Here is a 21,174-nt window from a genome sequence, read left to right on the forward strand (position 1 = left end):
AGAAGGAGAGATGAGCCTGATCTCCCGATTCCCCGCCAAACTGTACATCCGCACTGTGAGGGAGATCCGTCAGCCTCAGCAAAGTGAAAGTAAAATGAGGAGGAGTGTGCTGTGCTCTCTGCTTCCCCCCACAGTGCACTACCCTGCTGCTGAATGAGGGAAGGTACTGTGCTAAAACATTTTAAAAGGGCTTTATACGTGTGTGTGTGTACACACACAATCCATGCTCGGATCACTTTTCAAAGGCATTTGACAGGCGGTAAAGAGACAATATGTTGCCGCCTCACCGCCTGTTTTAAGCCTGTAAATGCAGCATCACGACACATAACTGTGCAATGCACATAGTTGCAGGGTAGTTGCAGTGCAGCCTCATTCACCCTGGGTATACCTCCAGCTGCAGCCACAGCATGTGTACTCCCCCAGGTGCTGCCTCTGCAGCTAAAGGGGGAGAAGTTGGGGTGGCAAAAACAGCTCAACCATGTGGTTTTACTGCCCCTTCAACCTGACATGTGAACAAGCCCTTGGTTCACATCTGTGTGGCTGTGTGCAGGGCAGCCCATTCATTTCAATGGCTACCTACCTGCCGATACTTGTCAAAACCTGGTACCCGCTCCCACTTCCGGGTAAGATCGCCGCACAACAATTGCGCTACAGAAATCGCTTTTGCAGCCAATCCTTCATCTTCAGCATTGCTGCTCTCTTTGCCGAAGCTTCAGTTTTGCACTGGGAGAAAGCCATGCTGTGCTCTAATTTCAAGCCTTGTATGAAAGAACACATGCCTGACATCCCATTAGACATGCGTATTGCTTCCTGCTGACCACTGGGTGTTGCAGGCATTAACAGTGACTCACCGATCATTTTTAACAATGTTCACACGTAAATTTGTCCCAGTATTTTGGTAATTGTTGAGTCCTTCTAATCATTCAACATGTAAACTCTGAAGAGGGAAATTTTCTGACGGCTTTTCTTAAAAAAAAAAAAATAAACTTTTAATGGGCTCAACTTTGTGGCAGTTCCATTCCTTACGTACTTTCCAGACTACTCCGGGGACCTCCAGCCACACCCCATTTGACAGATAGCTGCCTCTAACAGTTTGATTTCAGGCTTAATTTTACCTACCCCTGGGCCCATGTTTCTACCATTACACCTTTTATTAAAATGTACAGAAGGACAGAAGAGGTAAGATGAGAAATGGCTGTGCCTGAGACAATATTTATAATATAATGCAGGATTTTTGACTACTGTGTAAAAAGCACGATACCATAATAGGGGGAATTCACCTGTAGAAGGCACTTTACAATTGTTCATGTATACTATCTATTTCTTACAGCTCTTTCCTGAAACTGGCCCCAGGCAAGGAGGAACCCGACTCACTATCATCGGTGAGAACCTCGGGCTGCGATTTGATGACATCCGGTTCGGTGTGAGGGTTGGGCAAGTCATGTGTGTCCCCATAGAAAGTGACTACATCAGTGCAGAACAGTAAGTATCACCTGGTGGGGGGGAGATGGGTTTTATGGCATGCTAGGAGAAATATTGCTTAAGCATTTAAGTGAGTGGTCAGAATCAATATCTGGCCTAATATGGGGTATGTTTCTGTAGCACAACGTAGATCAGTCAGTGGTGATTATTTTTCACAGTTCATGATACATGTACACAAAAGTACCTGTACATACATGTGCCTATAGGAATTATAGGGTAGACTTGCTAAGATTGGGCTGCCCTGGGTTTCACAGTGGGGCAACACCACATTCTACTCTAATACCCCTACGTTCTACTCTACTCTATATACCCTCCTATGCTTCCAACTTGGTACTCCCCCCATTTTTCTTTCCTTTCTTTTATACATGTATACCTTATCCCTGCATACCCTTTCACCAAAGGTTCCCCCCATCCCTAAGCACTATCCCGTTTGATGATTTTCTGTCTCTCCATTTCTTTGAACCCACCCACAATAACCCACCATTTCCCCCATCCATAAGCACTATCCCCTTTTATAATTTAGTATCTCTATTGCTTTAAACCACACCCACCCACCCACCATTTCTTCCCTACTCCATTATTTAGAGTGGTAACGCTTTTGCAGCCAATACTCCATCTTCAGCATTGCTACTTTCACTGTCCAAGCTCCAATGTTCCCCTGGGAGGAAGCCGTGCTGTTCTGAGCCCAAGCCTTGTAGGGAAAAATGCATGACAGGCATTAGACATGTATGTTCCTTCTTGCTGGCCACTGGGTGTTGCAGGCATTAGCAATGACTCACTAATCTTTTTTGAATGTTTATATTCACTCTTCCCTCCCTTCCCTTCTCCTTTTCATATATATATATATATATATATATATATATATATATATATATATATATTATATACCTTATCCCTACCTACCTTTTCACCAAGGGTTTCCACCATCCCTAAGCACGATCTTTTATGATTTTCTATCTGTCCATTGCTTTGAAACCCCCCACCCACCCTAACCAACATTCCTAACTTACCCGCCCTAACCAAAATCCCCCCCCCCCACCCTCCCCCCCAAACCAAAATCCCCCCCCCAAACCAAAATCCACCCCCCACCCACCCTCACCAAAATACCCACCCTCACCAAAATACCCACCCACACCAAAATGCCCACCCACATTAATCAAACTCCCCCCTCAATCAAAATCCCCCCTCCTACCTCAACCAACATCCCCCACCTCAACCAACATTCCCCCCTACTTAGATTACATACTACTTTTTGTGAACTCCTCCCTTTCTTGTTTCTCTGACTACTGCCTTAAATGACCATGCATTCTAATCTACACCCATCCCATTTACCCACACAAACAAAAGCCTACATGAAAGTAGAACAAACCACGTACCCTCAGCCTTGTACGATATACCAACACCACAAGACACAAACAGGGAGGTTTACTTAAAACTGGGGCACCTGGCGAAGCTGTGCATGGTAGCTTCTTACTTCAGCTTGTTAAATTAAGCTTTGACAGTAAACCCTGGAAGCTGATTTTATTCTGTGCAGAGCTGCAACAGATTTTGCACATTCCAGTTTTCGTAAATTCCCCCTAATGTGACACCGATGCAGGGACAAACAGACATTAATGATCTTTTATTCCTTTTGTTGCATGTTATGGTAAGCCTGTATGTGCATTACTTGATGTATGTATACCTTTTGCTATGCTGTCATGGTGGTTTGTATCCAAAATCCCCAATGAAGAACTGTGTAATAAATGTTCGGGCTGCCAAAATCAGCATGGCCCCAGTGAAGGATCTAGGAGGTAAGGACATGGGCACTGTCATCAGTGGCTTCTGTGAGCTATTACATGTTCACATGTATTGAAACTCCATGACGGTGCCATCAATGAATGCTTAGGATTCTGCAGGCCTCTCAGTGTAGAAAATCCCCAATGAAGAATTGTGTAAGAAATGTTCGGGCTGCCAAAATCAGCATGGTCCCAGTGAAGGATCTAGGAGGTAAGGACATGGGCACTGTCATCAGTGGCTTCTCTGAGCTATTACATGTTCACATGTATTGAAACTCCATGACGGTGCCATCAATGAATGCTTAGGATTCTGCAGGCCTCTCAGTGTAGTGACTCCTCAATGGGTGCCATTGGCATTGGAAGCAAGATGGTGCGGAGCTGTGAACTGACGGGTTTTATATGCACTAAGAAGATGACTTTGGAGGCACTTGATATGTTTAAACATGGATGCAGTATTAACCTATATAGTAAAATAATAACTGGGTTCTCTTAAAGGTGACATGTTTTACTGTCTTCTTAGGATTGTGTGTGAGATCGGAGAGGCAAGGATATCACAAGCTCGTGACGCCACCGTGGAAGTCTGTATCAGAGATTGCTCCAAGGATTACATGACCACTGCTCCAAAATCTTTCACCTTTGTGGTAAGTTACCAACCACGTTTCTAAATACTATTATAGTCCGCTTTTCACCAAGCAGCTGGTACTCAGGTCTTTAAAATTCTTTTGGCAGAGTCCTCATTTTGTTCGCGTGACCCCTGCCCGCGGCCCACTCTCTGGAGGTACCTGGATTACTATAGAGGGAACCAATCTGAATGCTGGCAGTGATGTGTCTGTGAAAATTGGAGGACGACCCTGCACCTTTTCATGGTAAGGCCATGAGGGAATGGTCAGCCTGGGTTATTACAGCAGATTGATTCCACTGCCTGGTGGGCTTCTTGATACAATGTTGGCCATTCAAATGGCAGTTTTCTTACAACTGCAAACAATGTTCTATCTCAAAACACAACAGAATGGATGAAGGCAACCTAGTGCCATCTATCCATCTATCCCTCCCCAGTGTGTTTGGCCACTGTAACAGCTGGCAATGGATTGCTTATTTGGCGCTATACTTGGTGGCTCAGTGGCTATCAGTTTGCTGGCTTTGGGTTCCTATGTGCACTTCCTAGCACAGACAGTATCTTTATGGGTTTTGTATGTTCTTTCCATTCCTTTTCAGGTATTTTTAGGTGTTAAGATTTTTCTTCCATTATCCAAAAATATAATTGTCCAAAGGGATTCTTCCCACATTAGTGTGTGTGACCGTGGGTGAAGGTTATTAGAGTGTAAGCTCCTCCAGTATAGAAACGAATGTAGCTGTTGGTGTGGTCTCTGTGCAATGCTATGGAATATGTCAGAGCTGCATAAATGTATAATAAAAGTATGTCACTTTGGTGACACATTAGAGTGTAAGCTCCTCTGGTAACAAGACTGAAGTGAACGGTGTTCTTTTCAGTACTGGAGAATATGTCAAAGGTATATAAATGTATAATGGTGTGTGGCTGTGGTGGGACATTAGAGTGTAATCTCTTCTGGTGCAGAGGCTGATGTGACTGTGGTGTTCTCTGTACAGCACTGCAGTATATGTCAGAGCTACAGTATATAAATGTATTATATTTATAATACTATAACTTAGAGATTAAAGTGATTGTAAAAGGAAACATTTTTTTTTTTTTGTAAATAACCAACATTTCTATACTTACCTGCTCTATTCAATGGAATTGCACAGAGCAGCTGCTAACCTTCTCTTTTCGGGTCCCCCATTGGCGTTCCTGGCCCCTCCCCCTTGTGCAGAGCCCCCATGGGAATACGCTTCCTATAGGGGCATAAGTGTGTGCTCCCACCCGTGCCCCACTGCTGCGTCTATTGATGCAGACGGGGACTCGACCCCGCTCCCTTGTCACTGGCTTTGATTGACAGCGCTGGGAGCCAATTGCTCCCGGTGTCACAGCAAAGTCAGCGAGACCCGGAAGTGAGAAGAGATGTAGATGTGCACATCGCTGGATCTAATGAGGGTTCAGGTAAGTCAAATGGGGGGGGGGGGGTAAGGGGGCTTCTGACACCTAAACATTTTTTTATCTTAATGCAAGGAATGCATTAAGGTAAATGTTTAGGCTTTACAACCACTTTAAGCTCCTTTGGTACCAAGACTGAAGTGAATGGTGTTCTGTACAGCTATTGAGAATATGTCAAAGGTATGTAACTGTATAGTAATAGTGTGACACTGGAGTTGACATTAGAATGTAAGCTCCTCTGGTGCAAAGACTGATGTGTCTGTCTTAGTATTTTTTTATATGGCACTACAGATTATGTCAGAGCTATATAAATGTATAATAATAGTGTGACTGTATTAGAGTGTAAGCTCTGCTGGTGCAAAGACTGATGAGACTGGCTCAGTATTCTCTGTACAGCACTGCAGAATATGTCAGTGCTATATAAATGTATAATAATAGTGTGACTGTATTAGAGTGTAAGCTCTGCTGGTGCAAAGACTGGTGAGACTGGCTTAGTATTCTCTGCACAGCACTGCGGAATATGTCAGTGCTATATAAATGTATAATAATAGTGTGACTGTATTAGAGTGTAAGCTTTGTTGGTGCAAAGACTGGTGAGACTGGCTCAGTATTCTCTGTACAGCACTGCGGAATATGTCAGTGCTATATAAATGTATAATAATAGTGTGATTGTTGTGAGTTATTAGAGTGTAAGCTCCTCTGGTGCAGCGACTGATGTGACTGGCTCGGTTCTTTGTACCACACTGTGGAATATGTTGCTTTGTAGCTAAATAAGTGATGAGATATTAAATGAATGTTCAGGTTTGATAATACAACTAAACACTATTAAACTCAAAAGTCAAGACGGAGCAGTTACGCATCAAAGTTGTATTGCATTTGTGTTCTTGTCCCAAGAGCTTACACTCAGGAAGATAAGACACAACTGTTCCTTCAACCTACGCGTTCTTGAAGCCATTGAAAGAAGCAAAAGCCGCAGAGCCTCATCAGTAAGACGTTCCTCCGTCAGACTTCTCTTGTCTGGCAGCCGTGGGTTTAAGTGTTTGCCTTGTGCCCACAGGCTGCTTCTCCCGCTCTCCCGTCTTCCTCTGCCTTCCATAGGATTTCAAGTGCATAATTTCTAGATTACGAATGATAATAGAGCAGGTCTTTAAATATTTTCCTGTGGTAATTGGTGGTTATCAGCGCTAATAGCTGCTGTTTGCAGGGTGAACATGTGATACAGACTGTTAGTTCAGCTTAGGCTTTTTATACCGCGGATATTTTTTTCCCAAATGTTTCCCAGCCGCCTGGCAGAAAGCGGCGCCTGACACGGCGCAGAATGCGTTTCCGGGGCCGATGTAGGCTTTCTTGTGAATCTAAGGATTCAGCTCCTGCTTTTATTTTTTATATAGGACTTAAAACTTTTCTGAAGGCCTTTCTAAATGTCCACCAAAGAGCCAAATGCACAGCTGAACCACGTGCAAGAGACTCATGCCCTTCATGATCAGCCCACCTCCACTATAGAAAGGATGGCAACACTTCTGCTAAGGCCGTGCCATTGCCCTGCCCTGCCCACCTACTCACTGAGCTAATAGTGAATTCCCAGCCTGAGCTCTGCTCATGGTTTGCAGAGCAGAACATTCCACTGCAAGCCTGATTTTAGGCTTTCACCCCGTGTGTAGCAACTCAGCGTATAAAAGGAAAATTTCAGCTCATTGCTTGAGCCTAATTAAATTCAAATTGGTGACTTTTGAAGCGTGTTTTCATAAGTTTGTAAGAAGTTTTTTTTTAAATTCTGAGCCCAGGTTTACCTTCAAAGTGTGCTTTACCCAGAATTTTCTTTTTATTTGTCTAAAGTGGTACAGTACTTTGGGGTGTGGTCTTGTGTGTACGGGGTGCCTGTGACATCACTGGGGTCGTTTGAGTTTTTTTTTTTGTTTTTTTGAGCTGAAGGCCAGACTTACCTTTTTTTCCACACACTTAGCAAGACCTCTCCTGTGTTTAAATTGATTGCTATCCCCGAAAACTTGCATTTCCACAATATAAACCTTGGAAGCAGTAGCAGCTATCTCGAGCCCGCCTCCACTTCCTGTCCAAACCGCTTCAATCACCATCAGTCTCTACTGTATACAGTCATTTCCCACCTCTCACAGCTGTTCGCTATCTCTTTCATCATTTATTTTGTTCCTGAGCAATTTATGAAATAACACATCCCTTTAGACATGCATGCTGAGCTCGTTTGGCTGTACTTCTCTTGTTTATCACAGGAATGCAGTTTGTTTTGTACTCCTGTGACCTGTGTATTCCTGTGACCTGTGTACTCCTGTGACCGCTGTCGGTTCAAGCTGGGTAAAGATCGTGACCATATGGTCAGGATCCTCCCAGGAGCCTGAACCAGCCATCCACTGACAGTCATCAGCTCTCTGCTCAGGGAGCACTGAAAAATTAGTGATCAGCGGTGTTTGATCGTTCGGGTTCTCAGTCTTAGAGCTGGAGGGGGACCTGGAGGGGATGCTGCATCCACCTAGGTATGTATAATTTGTAGAAGGAAAAAAAATCCTAAACTTCTCTTTTAACACAGTATTTGTAGCTGCTGGCTTTTTAATAAAAAGACACTTAAACCTGTCCATGGATCCAGCACTGTCCTGATCCAGACATGGTAAGGTCCCTCAGCCTTCTGGGACCTTTGACGTGTCCCAGAACGTTGGAAAAAGGAGAACCTCTGGTTGAATCCCCTAGGCCAGTGATGGCGAACCTTGGAACCCCAGATGTTTTGGAACTACATTTCCCATGATGCTCATGCACTCTGCAGTGTAGTTGAGCATCATGGGAAATGTAGTTTCAAAACATCTGGGGAGCCAAGGTTCGCCATCACTGCCCTAGGCAATCCCAGCTGTAGTGGGGAGCAGCTACCTGTCAAAACAAAGTAACTGTCTCACCTCCCAAAAAAGTTCCAAAGGAAGACAAGGAGGGAGAAGTACATTAAACAGAACTTATCATTTTGGGTGAAGTTCTGCTTTAAGCAACTGATTAGTAACTTGCACAGCTAATGTCTGCAGCACGCAATGGCCAGGAGTAAGGAGCATGCTCGTCTAAAGGGACCCCAGGAATGTGTTCTTTCTTATAATGCTCTTAACAGAAGATTTGTGGAGGGTGCTGTGACATTCACAGGAGCCAGCTGGCCCCTCTAGCCAAACTAGGGCCAAAGACAGCAGATAATCTGAGTGATGAGGTCAACAGAATGATTTGAATGAAAAAAATTTAATTGCATTTTGATTGAGGAGAGGGGGACAAGGGAAAGTTTAATATATGCATACGGTTCAGCTTTTAGACATTGCTTGGTGCTGGTGAGGGTAGGGAAGGGATTGGTATGTAGACGGTTGGTCTGACAAAAGAACCTGTCACTTTGCCCTGATAGGGGGAAGTAACAGATTATGTTAAAGAGGAGAATGAACAATTCTATATAACTTAAAATTCCTTTGTCGGTCTTGATGGCAGCAGGAGCCAATCTGATCTTGCATGCTTTGTTTATCTGAGATGGAGAAATTCACTCAGCCAAATAAAGTGTTAAAGCCATTTGTTTTTCGTGTTTTTTAATGTTTTTTTTTTTTATCTCTTTTAGGAGAACAGCCAAAGAAATTCGCTGTAAAACCCCGCAGGGACAGATTCCATCCAGTGCGGAAATTGAGATCCACATCAATCGCGCAGTGCTGCGCAACCCCGAGGTGAAGTACAATTACACGGAGGACCCCACAGTGCAGAAAATCGAACCAGAGTGGAGCATCTCCAGGTAATACACACAGCTTATCACAATGGATACAGAGGTCTGTGATCTGTCTGACTGATGAAACTTTAAATCTAAACTCCGGGCAAACTGCAAAATACATATATGGGGGCTGTTTTACCTACCAAAAGGATTTATATGTCTCTCCATCCAGCTGTGAGATTTACACAGCTCTGCCATACAGCACAGCCCTCTCTGGCAATAGAGGAGACCATTTTTTCTTTGCTTGTCCCTCCCCCAGTCTGTGACTGGACAGTGAAAGGAGAAGCAGCAAAGTGATGTGGTTATTTCACTGTCACTGCTCTCTCCTCCTATCAGCATGTTTCTTGTTGGCACATGAATACTTCAGCGCAGCTGATTGGGCTGCTTCTTCCTTCCTCAGTCTGAGCTATGTTGTACAGAACAGTGGTCTCCAAACTGCAGTCTGATCTAGTACTTGGGCACTATTCCACCCAATGATATGAGGCACTGTTCCTCCCACTGACACAAACAGTGGGTCAGAAATCCTGACACTGATGATGATTACTAATCACTGACATTAATGATGAGGCATTATTCCTCCCATTAATATTAATGATGGGGCACTATTCTTTCCACTGACGCCAACAATGGAGCACTGTTTCTTCTACTGATACCAATGATAGGGCACTACTCCTCCCACTATACCAATGATGGGGTACTATTCCTCCCACGATACCAATGATAGGGCACTACTCCTCCCACTATACCAATGATGGGGTACTATTCCTCCAACGATACCAATGATAGGGCACTATTCCTCCCACTATACCAATGATAGGGCACTATTCCTCCCACTATACCAATGATAGGGCACTACTCCTCCCACTATACCAATGATAGGGCACTATTTCTCCCACTATACCAATGATAGGGCACTATTCCTCCCACTATACCAATGATAGGGCACTACTCCTCCCACTATACCAATGATAGGCCACTACTCCTCCCACTATACCAATGATGGGGTACTATTCCTCCCACTATACCAATGATAGGGTACTATTCCTCCCACTATACCAATGATAGGGTACTATTCCTCCCACTATACCAATGATAGGGCACTATTCCTCTCACTATACCAATGATAGGGCACTATTCCTCCCACTATACCAATGATGGGGCACTACTCCTCCCACTATACCAATGATGGGGCACTACTCCTCCCACTATACCAATGATGGGGCACTACTCCTACCACTATACCAATGATGGGGCACTACTCCTCCCACTATACCAATGATGGGGTACTATTTCTCCCACTATACCAATGATAGTACACTATTCCTCCCACTATACCAATGATAGGGCACTATTCCTCCCACTATACCAATGATGGGGCACTATTCCTCCCACTATACCAATGATAGGGCACTATTCCTCCCACTATACCAATGATAGGGCACTATTCCTCCCACTATACCAATGATGGGGCACTACTCCTCCCACTATACCAATGATGGGGTACTATTCCTCCCACTATACCAATGATAGGGACTATTCCTCCCACTATACCAATGATGGGGCACTACTCCTCCCACTATACCAATGATGGGGCACTACTCCTCCCACTATACCAATGATGGGGCACTACTCCTCCCACTATACCAATGATGGGGCACTACTCCTCCCACTATACCAATGATGGGGTACTATTCCTCCCACTATACCAATGATGGGGTACTATTCCTCCCACTATACCAATGATGGGGCACTACTCCTCCCACTATACCAATGATGGGGCACTACTCCTCCCACTATACCAATGATAGGACACTACTCCTCCCACTATATCAATGATAGGGCACTACTCCTCCCACTATACCAATGATGGGGTACTACTCCTCCCACTATAGCAATGATAGGACACTATTCCTCCCACCATACCAATGATAGGGCACTACTCCTACTGACCACCAAGCCTGAGGTAGGTTTAATCTCACTGATGCTGGGCCCAGGACATTTTCTTCCTCCTCCGGCCTCAATCTGGCCCCCCTAAAGTCTGAAGGACAGTAAACTGGCACTTTGAAAAGTTTGGAGACCTGTGGTGCAGAGGATTACAAGAGCCTGATACCAAGTCCCATTTTAAAAAAAATACATGAAGGGCCTCTTTACATTATGGCATTGTAGTAACGCATATGTTACCATGCTTTTGCGCAATGTGCAGCAACAAACGTTCACTATTGATGCGGTGCGTGGGCATTCACTCTGAATGGTACCCAAACCCACCTTGACATGGGACTAACGTGCACTGCGAAAAAATGATGCATGGCATGTTTGTTGGCAGGTTTCGTTGGGTGTCATTCAGTATGCATTGCACCACAGGACAGCAACACATTTATTGTGCATTGCTGAAGTTCAACCTTTAATGGTGTATTGCTAAATAAAGAGCTACTCTATTTTTTGTCTTTGATATCTTCCTGGAGTCCATCTTTAAGCAGTGTTGTTCTTTTTGCAGTGGTGGGACTCCACTGACTGTGTCCGGACTGAACCTGGCAACTATTAGGGAACCGAAGATTCGGGCAAAGTATGGTGAGGTGGAGCGTGAAAACGTGAGTGCTAACTGAAATCTGCTAGATATGTGTTAGATGGTGTGACAGAGGTGAGCCGGGACATTAATGGCCTTGTGATTTCCCCACCTAGAACTGTACGGTTTATAATGACACCACCATGGTTTGCCTGGCTCCTTCCATTGAAAACCCCCTGAGAACTCCGCCAGAACTCGGAGACAAACCGGACGAGATCGGCTTCATCATGGACAACGTCCAGGCGCTGCTCATCGTGAATATGACCAGCTTCACGTACTACGCTGACCCTGTGTTTGAGCCACTTAGTCCATCCGGGAACCTGGAGCTAAAGCCCAGCTCTCCTCTAATCATCAAGGTGAGTGAGGGTCATGGTGCAACTTCCAGCCTGTCTACACCTTTCTCCTTTAATTTCTTTTTGCAGCAGAGCATCTAAAACCAAGACTTGCATCTGTTCTCTTCTCAGGGTCGTAATATATTGCCAGCCGTACCTGGGAACTTCCGTCTCAACTATACAGTCTTGATTGGTGACACCCCATGCGCCCTAACCGTGTCTGAGACGCAGCTTCTGTGCGAATCGCCAAACCTTACGGGACAGCACAAAGTCACGGTATGTATGTATGCTGTCCTCTACACAGCAACATGATGGCCAAGTAGATGGTAAATCACCTGCATAAAAACAGATATTCGGCACTATTGACCATGCTGCCTGCCATTTAAGTTAAAGAAAGCATGCTAAAGAACTTTATTTACATTAAACACTTGATGCCCCCCCACAGTACATTTCCTGCGAGCTGCAGGTTAAGCCACTTAACTATGCTTTGTTTAGCACATGCGCACTGGGGCGTACAGTGGCAAGATCCCCTGACCTGTGATCCCGGAGCTTGGTACCCAGCTGCACTGAGTGTATGGGGTATCATGTAATAGCTATGGCCAATGATAGTGTTCACATGTAACCAAAAGAGTCTTGAATGGCTTCCTTTTATGACTGCTTCCTTACTATTGTGATACTGAGATTGGCCCACAGCTATTACATGGTACCTGTACCAATCACTGCACCCTGTACCATGTGATTAACTGTAGCCAATCACAGATAACAAAGGTAAGCAATCTGTCCTGAATTAAAGCCATTAATGACCGTTAAAGCTATTGCTTATACCAGTGATCACCACTGTTATAAGCAATGATAGTGTAAAAAAAAAATCCCTGATAAGCCCCCCCAGAGTGGTACAGTGTCACTATGGTGACAATTGACTACTCTGATGAAAGTATCTAAAAGGAAATCCTAAAAAAAAAAGAAAATAAAAATTAAATAAAAATGTATTTACATTTCTTTGTTTTCCAGTCAGTATCCTTGATCACCACTACACCAGTCATATAATGATTTTGTACTGCACTGGTGACAGTATGTAAAAAAAAAAAAAATGTGGGGGGAAAAAATAATTTAATTTCTTTACTTTCCAAAAAACTGTGACATTAAATATCTCACACTGTCTACTTTCCCCCAAAAATTTTTTTTCAAACTTTTTGATAATTTTTAGTTACTTTAGCAAAAACAAAAACCCAGTGGTAATTAAATACCACCAAAAGAAAGCTATATTTGTGTCAAAAGAATGCTATAAATGTAATTTGCGTACAGTGTTGCATGATCGTGCAATTGCCAGTTGCAGTAGCACAATGCTGAATAGCAAAACATGCCCTGGTCATGAAGGGGGTAAAACATTCTGGAGGTCTAATGGTTCATAAAGAGCACCAATGGCCCAGGTACTGCTGGGAACTTGCTCACTGTACACTTAAAACCTTATAATATCTTGACCCTGACAGCTTTCATTGTATTGCCTTCATATGGTCCTAAATACCCAGAGTCACAGCCATTTAAACAGGCCAATGGGTAGGCAGAAGAGGCGGCCACCTTGGGCGTTTCAGAAGGAGTAGGGTGCAAAAAGGGCCGAATCTGCAACCTATATTGCTGAATTAATTCAAAGCTCATTGCGGGTGGGGGTTGTATTTTTCTTTTTATCACCGTGGGTGCCATAGGACCTTATTCCGACACTGAACTCAGCCTTAATTTAGCTTTATGTGAAAAATAGTTGTCTTTTTGATGGCATAAGGTGAAATCTGCACAATGTGTTTTTTCTCTGCATTGTCGTTGGATACATAGACTGCAGCATTAGTGTTAAAGGGTACGTCCACCCAAAACTGACTTATGTTGATTGGGAGCTGCAGTGTCAGGGTCTCATCATCAGATCTAATATCTTCACTCAGTACCATGTGCAATTTCTGTACAAAAACATGCAAGATCCAAGACTATAATTATTGTAGCAGGTGGGCGGAGCTGGGAACTCAGGTGTAGAGTTGTCATTATGAAGTCACAGAAGACATAAGTGCAGCAGGTTCAAAGTTCTGACATCTACTCAAGCTAATCAATTCTTTTTGAGTGAACTGACCTTTAAATCTTTAAACAGTTCCTTGCAGTATATCAGGCTTATCTTTTATGTCTGTGACCTTTTTTTTCTCTCTAATAACTCTTTCAGATCAAAGCTGGAGGTTTTGAATTCTCACCCGGTACTCTACAGATCTATTCCGACAGCCTCCTGACCCTTCCGGCAATTATTGGGATCGGTGGAGGTGGTGGGCTTCTCTTGCTTATCATCATTATTGTGCTGATCGCCTACAAGCGCAAATCAAGGGATGCAGACCGCACATTGAAGCGCTTACAGCTGCAGATGGACAATCTGGAGTCGCGGGTGGCCCTGGAATGCAAGGAAGGTAAATCCTGACATGAAAACTATGTGCAAGCAAATTGCAGATCTGTATATATGGCACTGCACCAGGCAAGCACATGAAGTGACCAGCTACGGGTGCAAAGCCTCTACCTTCTCCCCTCCAGACTAACAAACACATAAACTGCACTCTGCTGCACTTTGTTGCTGCTTTATTGGTGTCAGACTAGGTCAGATAGTGATTCTCTCCCCCGTCAGATGTGACACCATCCACATGCATTTTACCTAATGAGCTTAAAGTGATTGGAAAGCTTCTTTTTTTTATTTTTTTTTATTTAAATATCAAACATGTCATACTTACCTGCTCTGTGCAATGGTTCTGCACAGAACACCCCCGATCCTCCTCTTTTGGGGTAACTCCACCGGCACTCATGGCTCCCCTCCCTGACCAGATTCTGTACACCGCAAGTCATTTGCTATGGGGGCACTTGTGCATGCTCACTCCTGACCCCCGCTTTGTGTGTCCATAAGACCCCCCCTGCTCCCTTGTCACTGCCTCTGATTGGCAGCAGCTGAAGCCAATGGCTTCTACTGCTGTATCTGAGCCAATGAGGAGCAAAAGAGCCACAGCTCTCGTGCATAATGATGGATCAAGATTGGGCTCTGCGTATGTATTTAAGTGGGCTGCGGGGGGGACCTTCTGGCTCTACATCCAAGTTAAGATAGAAGGATCATTACACCAACTGGGGGAAACGCGTTAGTTTGAGTCACATCCGACAGGGCAGAGAATGTCTGGATGACACTGCTCCAAGCAAGCACTTGTAGTGGCAAACTCCAGGAGCACAGTCTCTCCGTGATCTGTCTTCTCCTCTCCAGGCCAACTAACACATAAACCACATTCTGCCTGATTTTGTTGCAGAACTGCAGCAAGTTTTATTGATACAAGATTAGATCACAGATTTGATTTCACCCAATGAGATTAAAATGTTACTAAAGTCTTTTTTTTTTTTTAATCACAAACCTGTTCTATTTATCTGCTCTGTGTAATGGTTTTGCACAAAGCAGCCTAGATCCTCCTCTTCTCGGGTCCCTCACTGGCGATCCTAGCTCCTCCCTCCTTCCAAGTGCCCCCACAGCCAGCAGCTTGCTATAGGGGCACCCAAGCTGAGGCGCTGCTCTGTGTGTCCATTCAGACACAGAGCTGTGGATTGGCCCAACCCCTCTCTCTCCTCATTGACTCGCGGACTTTGACAACAGAGGGAGCCAATGGCTGTGTCTCAGCCAATCAGTAGGGAGAGTCCCCGGACTTTGTGGCTCTCCTGCAACATTATTGGTTTGAGAGGGAGCTCAGGTAAGTATGAGGGGGGCTGCTGCACACAGAAGGTTTCTGCCTTTATGACAACTATAAAGTGGTTTTAAACCATTATGTACACCCAGTGCAGTGACTGACCTCAGGTGATACACAGAGATGAAACAAATCCTCCTACATAAGTTGTACCTGTCTTTCTGCATTCTCCACTTCAAAATCCAGAATTTATAAAGCTTGTCAAAAAGTTCAGAAAAAAGTGGGTGGAGAGCTGAACTTACACTCTGCAGAGCTCAGCCTGAGAGCTGCCTGGAGGGAAGGGACACACTCTCTCCTCACAAGAACAGAGCTGAGGCTTTCAAACTGCTGGAGGTCCCTCCCCTGTCACCAATTTTCTCTTGGTGTCAAAAGTGATTCATGCTGATAGCAGTGGAACAAAGCAGCAGACAGAAATTAAACTTAGTGCTCTGGATTGAGAAAAGTACACACTATAGAGGGATATGCCTTGTTCATATTTCATGTCTGAGGTTTACAACCACTTTACCACCGGAGGATTTTGCTGTCTTACGTCCAGGCCACTTTTTGCGATTCGGCGCTGTGCAACTTTAACTGAAAATTGCGCGGTCGTGCAACGCCGTACCCAAAGGAAATGTACGTCCTTTTTTCCCCACAAATAGAGCTTTCTTTTGGTGGTATTTGATCACCTGTGCGATTTTTACTTTTTGCGCTATAAACAAAAAAAGAGCGTTTATTTTGAAAAAATAACAATATTTTTAACATTTTTTATATGAAATTCCCCCCCAAAAAAATGTAAAAATCAAATTTTTTTTAAATTTTTTTCCAATTTGTTTTCTGCTACCTATGTTTGGTAAAAAAAAAATCACAATAAGCGTATTTTGATTGGTTTGCGCAAAAGTTATTGCATTTACTAACTAAGGGAAAGATTTCTGTCATTTTTGGTGTTTTTTTAACAAGTAATGGCAGCGATCTGCGTTTTTTTTTTTTTTTTTTTGCGAGACTGCGACATTGCGGCGGACAGATCAGACCTTTGACTGACATTTTTGACACTTTTGGGGGTACCAGTGACATTACTACAGTAATCAGTGCTATAAATATGCACTGTTACTGTAAAAATGACACTGGCAGGGAAGGGGTTAATTTTATTGGAGAGGGAGGGGTTAATGTAGGTGTGTCAAACGTAATTTAATCGCGGGCCGCATCAGCATTATGATTACCCTCAAAAGGGCCGGTTGGATCTATAAGACTAGATGTCAAGAGCATCCCCTACCCTTACATAAGATGTCAAGAGCCTCTCCACCATCAAAAGTTGATTCCCCCACCCTCCCTTACATCACATTTCACCTCCCTTACCTTGTGGTGCTGCTGGGAAGAAGCTGGAGGCATTGCTGGAAAGCAGAAAGTATAAGGTCTGGAGGAGGACTGGAGCTCTAATGCAGCTACAGGAGAGGTACGAGGGCCACATAAAATGGCCTGGAGGGCCGGATTCGGCCCGCGGGCCTTGTGTTTGACACCTGTGGGTTAATGTATGCCTGGTGCTTACTGACGTGTGGGGGGAGGTGACTGAGTGACACAAGGACAGATCGCATGTTCAGCTATGCTGAACACTGCAATCTGTCACTCCTTGTCACTTAGGAGATCCGCCCGCTCTGTTTACACAAGCGGGCGGATCTCCAAACTGGATTCCCCGACGATCGGGGAAGAGCAGCGGCGATCGCCGCCGCTCCTCCCCTGGCCCGACTCCCGCTGTGACTGAAAACAGCGGGAGCGTGCCTACAGGGGGAGGAGTCCTGCGACGTAGGTCTACGTCGCTGGACGGGATCGTGCCACATTGCCGCAGTAATGTCAATGTGGGCAGTCGTAAAGTGGTTAACATGATTAAGCCCATTGAGTGAAATGCGTCAGTTGGGGAAATCACATCTGATGGCGAGAGAATATCTGACCTAATTTAACCTCAATAAAGCTTGTTGTGGGTTCTGCAAAAAAATTACATCTATGTTCATATTCTATGTGCAGCAGAATGGATAAACCAAATTCCAGGCTGGAAGTTGGTACGCACATCATGGTCTTTCAAGCCTCTGGGGCAGATGTTCCAGCTTGTCGACACGTGCCAGCTTTCATCTCACACAATATGGCCGTGTAGATTTTTAAATGATGTGTGAATCTCGCTCTGAAGTCCGTTGCCGCGTTTTTTTTTTCCCCTCCTCCTTATGTTCCGTCTCACCCGCACTTGTGTAGCAGATTGTATTTTGTCAGCTCGAACTGCTTTCTATGGTTGTAGCTCAGCTTCTTAATTTGGTACATCTGGCATCAAAGTCCGTTCCTCGGGGATTCGGTTCAGGATACAATGTACTAATAGGCAGTGCTTAAACGATGGCTTCCTTCCATTTATAACTTCAGTCCTCTGAGGTGGACCAAATAAAGGAGATTTTTTTTTTTTATATATATTTTAGCCAGGGAAAGGGAGAAGTCGAGGCAGAGAAACGCGGGGTGTCTCATTACTCGGAGGAAATGTGGGCGAGAAACTAGGACAGGGGAGCCTGTGAAGTCTCTTGCAGCGAGAGCCTAATTGCCCATTATTTGTCTAACCAGAACGGAAGGGTCGTAACCCTGCCAACTGCCGGGGGCCCGGAGGTGGGGAAGAAAGCTGGCACCGCAAAGGAGATTAAACGAAAAATCCCCCAATATATAGAAATAAATATATATGTAGCTCCTCCAGAAAAAGCTATAGATAGCAGAAGCGACAAGGGAGCCGCTGGGAAGATGATCTGTAATATTCTACAGCTGCCAGATAAAAGGATGGGCTTTTAATTAAGTGGCGTGGTATCTGTACCCGTTCTGCGCGTTTCAGCTCTTCCATGTACAGATAAGAGATCGCCGCTCGCCTGGTGACCACATTCTGCTGCCCCCCCCCCTCCTCCTTCTCTTGCAGCTGACAGCTCGAAAAGTTCCTCTTACCAAGTCCACACAAATGTAATTGAATTTCTCTCTTAGATCTATGGCTCACGAGCCGGGAGCTGACACTTTTTTACCTTTTATGTTCCTTGAACAGAAATGAGCAATGTATCAGGTGTTAAAGAACTACCAGACCCAGCAAGCTTTGACAGACGAAAAGTTGGCTTTCCTGGTTCGGTTGCAAAATGTTAAAGTCCCGTGTTTTTTAAAATGTATTTTTAAACAAAAACATGTTCTACTTACCTGCTTTGTGCAGTGCTGTTGCACAGAGCAGCCCCGAACCTCCTCGGTTCCCTCACTGGCACTCCTGGCCCCTCCCTCCAGCCGGGGGCCCCCACTGCAACCTGCTTGTTATGGGGGCACCCGAGCCGCAGCTCTGTGTGTCCATTCAGACGCGGAGCCACTGCTCGGCCCTGCCCCCCCCCCCTCTCTCCTCATTAGCTCACTGACTTTGACAGCAATGGGAGCCAATGGCGCCCACTGCTGTGTCTCAGCCAACCAGGAGGGAGAGTCCCGGGCAGCTAAGTCTCTTGTACAACATTGCTGGATCGAGATGGTGCTCAGGTAAGTATGAGGGCGCTGCTGCTCACAGAAGGTTTTTTTATCTTAATGCATATAAGATTAAAAAGCCTTTGTTCTGCCTTTAGAACCACTTTAACATCAGCGGTAAGCATTAAAGCTGAACTCCAGACAAACCATTAAATACAGAGATTAAATATACAGTAATCCCCCCTCCATTGCGGGGGCTACGTTCCGGACCCAGCCGCGAAAAGTGAAAATCCGTGAAATAGAAAAACCCTATTAAAATGCATTGTAGGCATGTTTTTTTACTGTCACTGTATGTGTAAAAGCATTTTAAGGTCTTTAAACACACTTTTAAAACAATAGAAACTCATTTAAACACATAAAAGATACTGAAAGACATAGCAAGAGCTATGGAAAACACAAAAATATTTCATTTTTAATGATTTATATAGTAAAATAACATTACAAAAAAAAACGCAATATACCGGGACCACAAAAACTGAACCGCGATGGAGCGGGGGTTTACTGTATACGGGAGCTCATTTACCTGCCAAAGGATTTGAATTTCAGTCCATCTAGTTCTGAGATGTCTACAGCTCTGCAGTTCAGTTTGGCAGGGCAGTAGACCTGAATATTCTCTGCTGCAGTTAAGTAGTACTTACAGGTCTTGTCCCTCACCCAGCCTGTGACTGGACATTGAAAGGGAAAGCAGCAGACAGATTATCTCTCATCTGTCACCCTGCTTTCGCCTCCTATCAGCAAGCTCCTTTTAAAGTGGTTGTAAAGATTCAAGCATATTTACCCTTAATACATTCTATGCATGAAGTTAAAAAACCTTTTGTGTGCAGCAGCACCCCCCCCCCCCCCTCAAGCCTCTCCTAATACAAGGCCTGAGCTCCCTCTCGATTCAGCAATGTGCAAGAGCCGAGCTTCTCCTGGGTCTCTCATTCCTCATTTGCTGAGACAGCAGCAGGAACCATTGGCTCCTACTACTGTCATTTAGAGTGAGTAATGAAGAGAGAGCAGGGCTCAGGAGCACTAACACACCGGTGCCCCTAGTGCAAATGTCTTGCTCTTGGGGCCACTGGCTAGAGAGGAGGAGGCGGGAGCAATGGTGGGGGACCCAAAAAGAGGAGGATCGGGGCTGCTCTGTGCAAAACCACTGCACAGGGGAGGGAAGAATGACATGTTTATTTTAAAAAAAATTAGCCTTTAATACCCTTTTAAGGAGCCCTTTCAAAGTAAATTTAAGAAGGTAGTCATTACTGACCATTCCTTCTGATAATGCTGGCTACTAGGCCACCATAAATATAGATTATACATGCATGATTAAAATATGATGAGCTCCCGGACCAACGGATAGCCAAAAGTGCCACCTCCTTACCGACTCTATCAGTGGCTAGAAACCTAAATTCGGTCACCCCAGGGTCTACTGCCACTTTCCAGCCCAGCCTGATCAATCCACTATTTACAGGGATACCCAACTTTCTTCATGGATAGTAGGAAGAAAACAACATGAGACTACAGAGTAGTATCGTTAAAACTCCAAACTTTATTATATGTAAAATATACTCACAAGCAACACTGGATACAGAAAAGCATGAAACATCCAGCCATTGTACACCAGCGGACGTGATGTCACAGGCCACTAGCTCCACCAGATGCGTTTCGTCTGCAAATGGGATGTCTATAGGGGACAAGTAAGAGGCCGGTGGCATAATTCCCAAGTCACTGATCTGGAACAAGTATAGAAATAAAGGATTCTGGCACTCATCATATTTGTCCTAGGTCTTTGACAGGATCATTGTCACCAGACAAAGCCAGTCCACAAGCATTTTGTATGAGTCCAGAAATAGCAACCCCCTACCTCTATAATGACCTTGAGCGTTTGAGGTCACTTTGAGCTTGTTATTGGTGATGGCCCATCTTTTCTGTGACCAAAGCGTGCTTGTGTCTCGGGTTTAGGGTCTAAATTATAGAATCACACTTTGTCACTTGATAACACTGAAGCTAGATCGATATATGTACAATTAA

At 44.6% G+C, this 21,174-nt stretch overlaps 1 protein-coding gene across 3 annotated transcripts in view; it reads left to right on the top strand.

The window, feature by feature from the left end:
* PLXNA1 (plexin A1) overlaps positions 1–21,174 on the top strand; it is a 531,430-nt gene that overhangs the window by 441,212 nt on the left and 69,044 nt on the right. For all 3 annotated transcript variants that reach the window (XM_082265085.1, XM_082265087.1, XM_082265086.1), the window contains exons 13-20: positions 1,331–1,482; positions 3,778–3,898; positions 3,987–4,123; positions 8,909–9,076; positions 11,547–11,640; positions 11,732–11,971; positions 12,080–12,223; positions 14,148–14,382. In XM_082265085.1, coding sequence (XP_082121211.1) covers positions 1,331–1,482; positions 3,778–3,898; positions 3,987–4,123; positions 8,909–9,076; positions 11,547–11,640; positions 11,732–11,971; positions 12,080–12,223; positions 14,148–14,382 — 1,291 coding nt within the window. The remainder of the gene's footprint in view (positions 1–1,330; positions 1,483–3,777; positions 3,899–3,986; positions 4,124–8,908; positions 9,077–11,546; positions 11,641–11,731; positions 11,972–12,079; positions 12,224–14,147; positions 14,383–21,174) is intronic.

Source organism: Pelophylax lessonae, assembly GCF_965119305.1.
Source record: "Pelophylax lessonae genome assembly, chromosome: 8".
Taxonomy (NCBI): domain Eukaryota; kingdom Metazoa; phylum Chordata; class Amphibia; order Anura; family Ranidae; genus Pelophylax; species Pelophylax lessonae.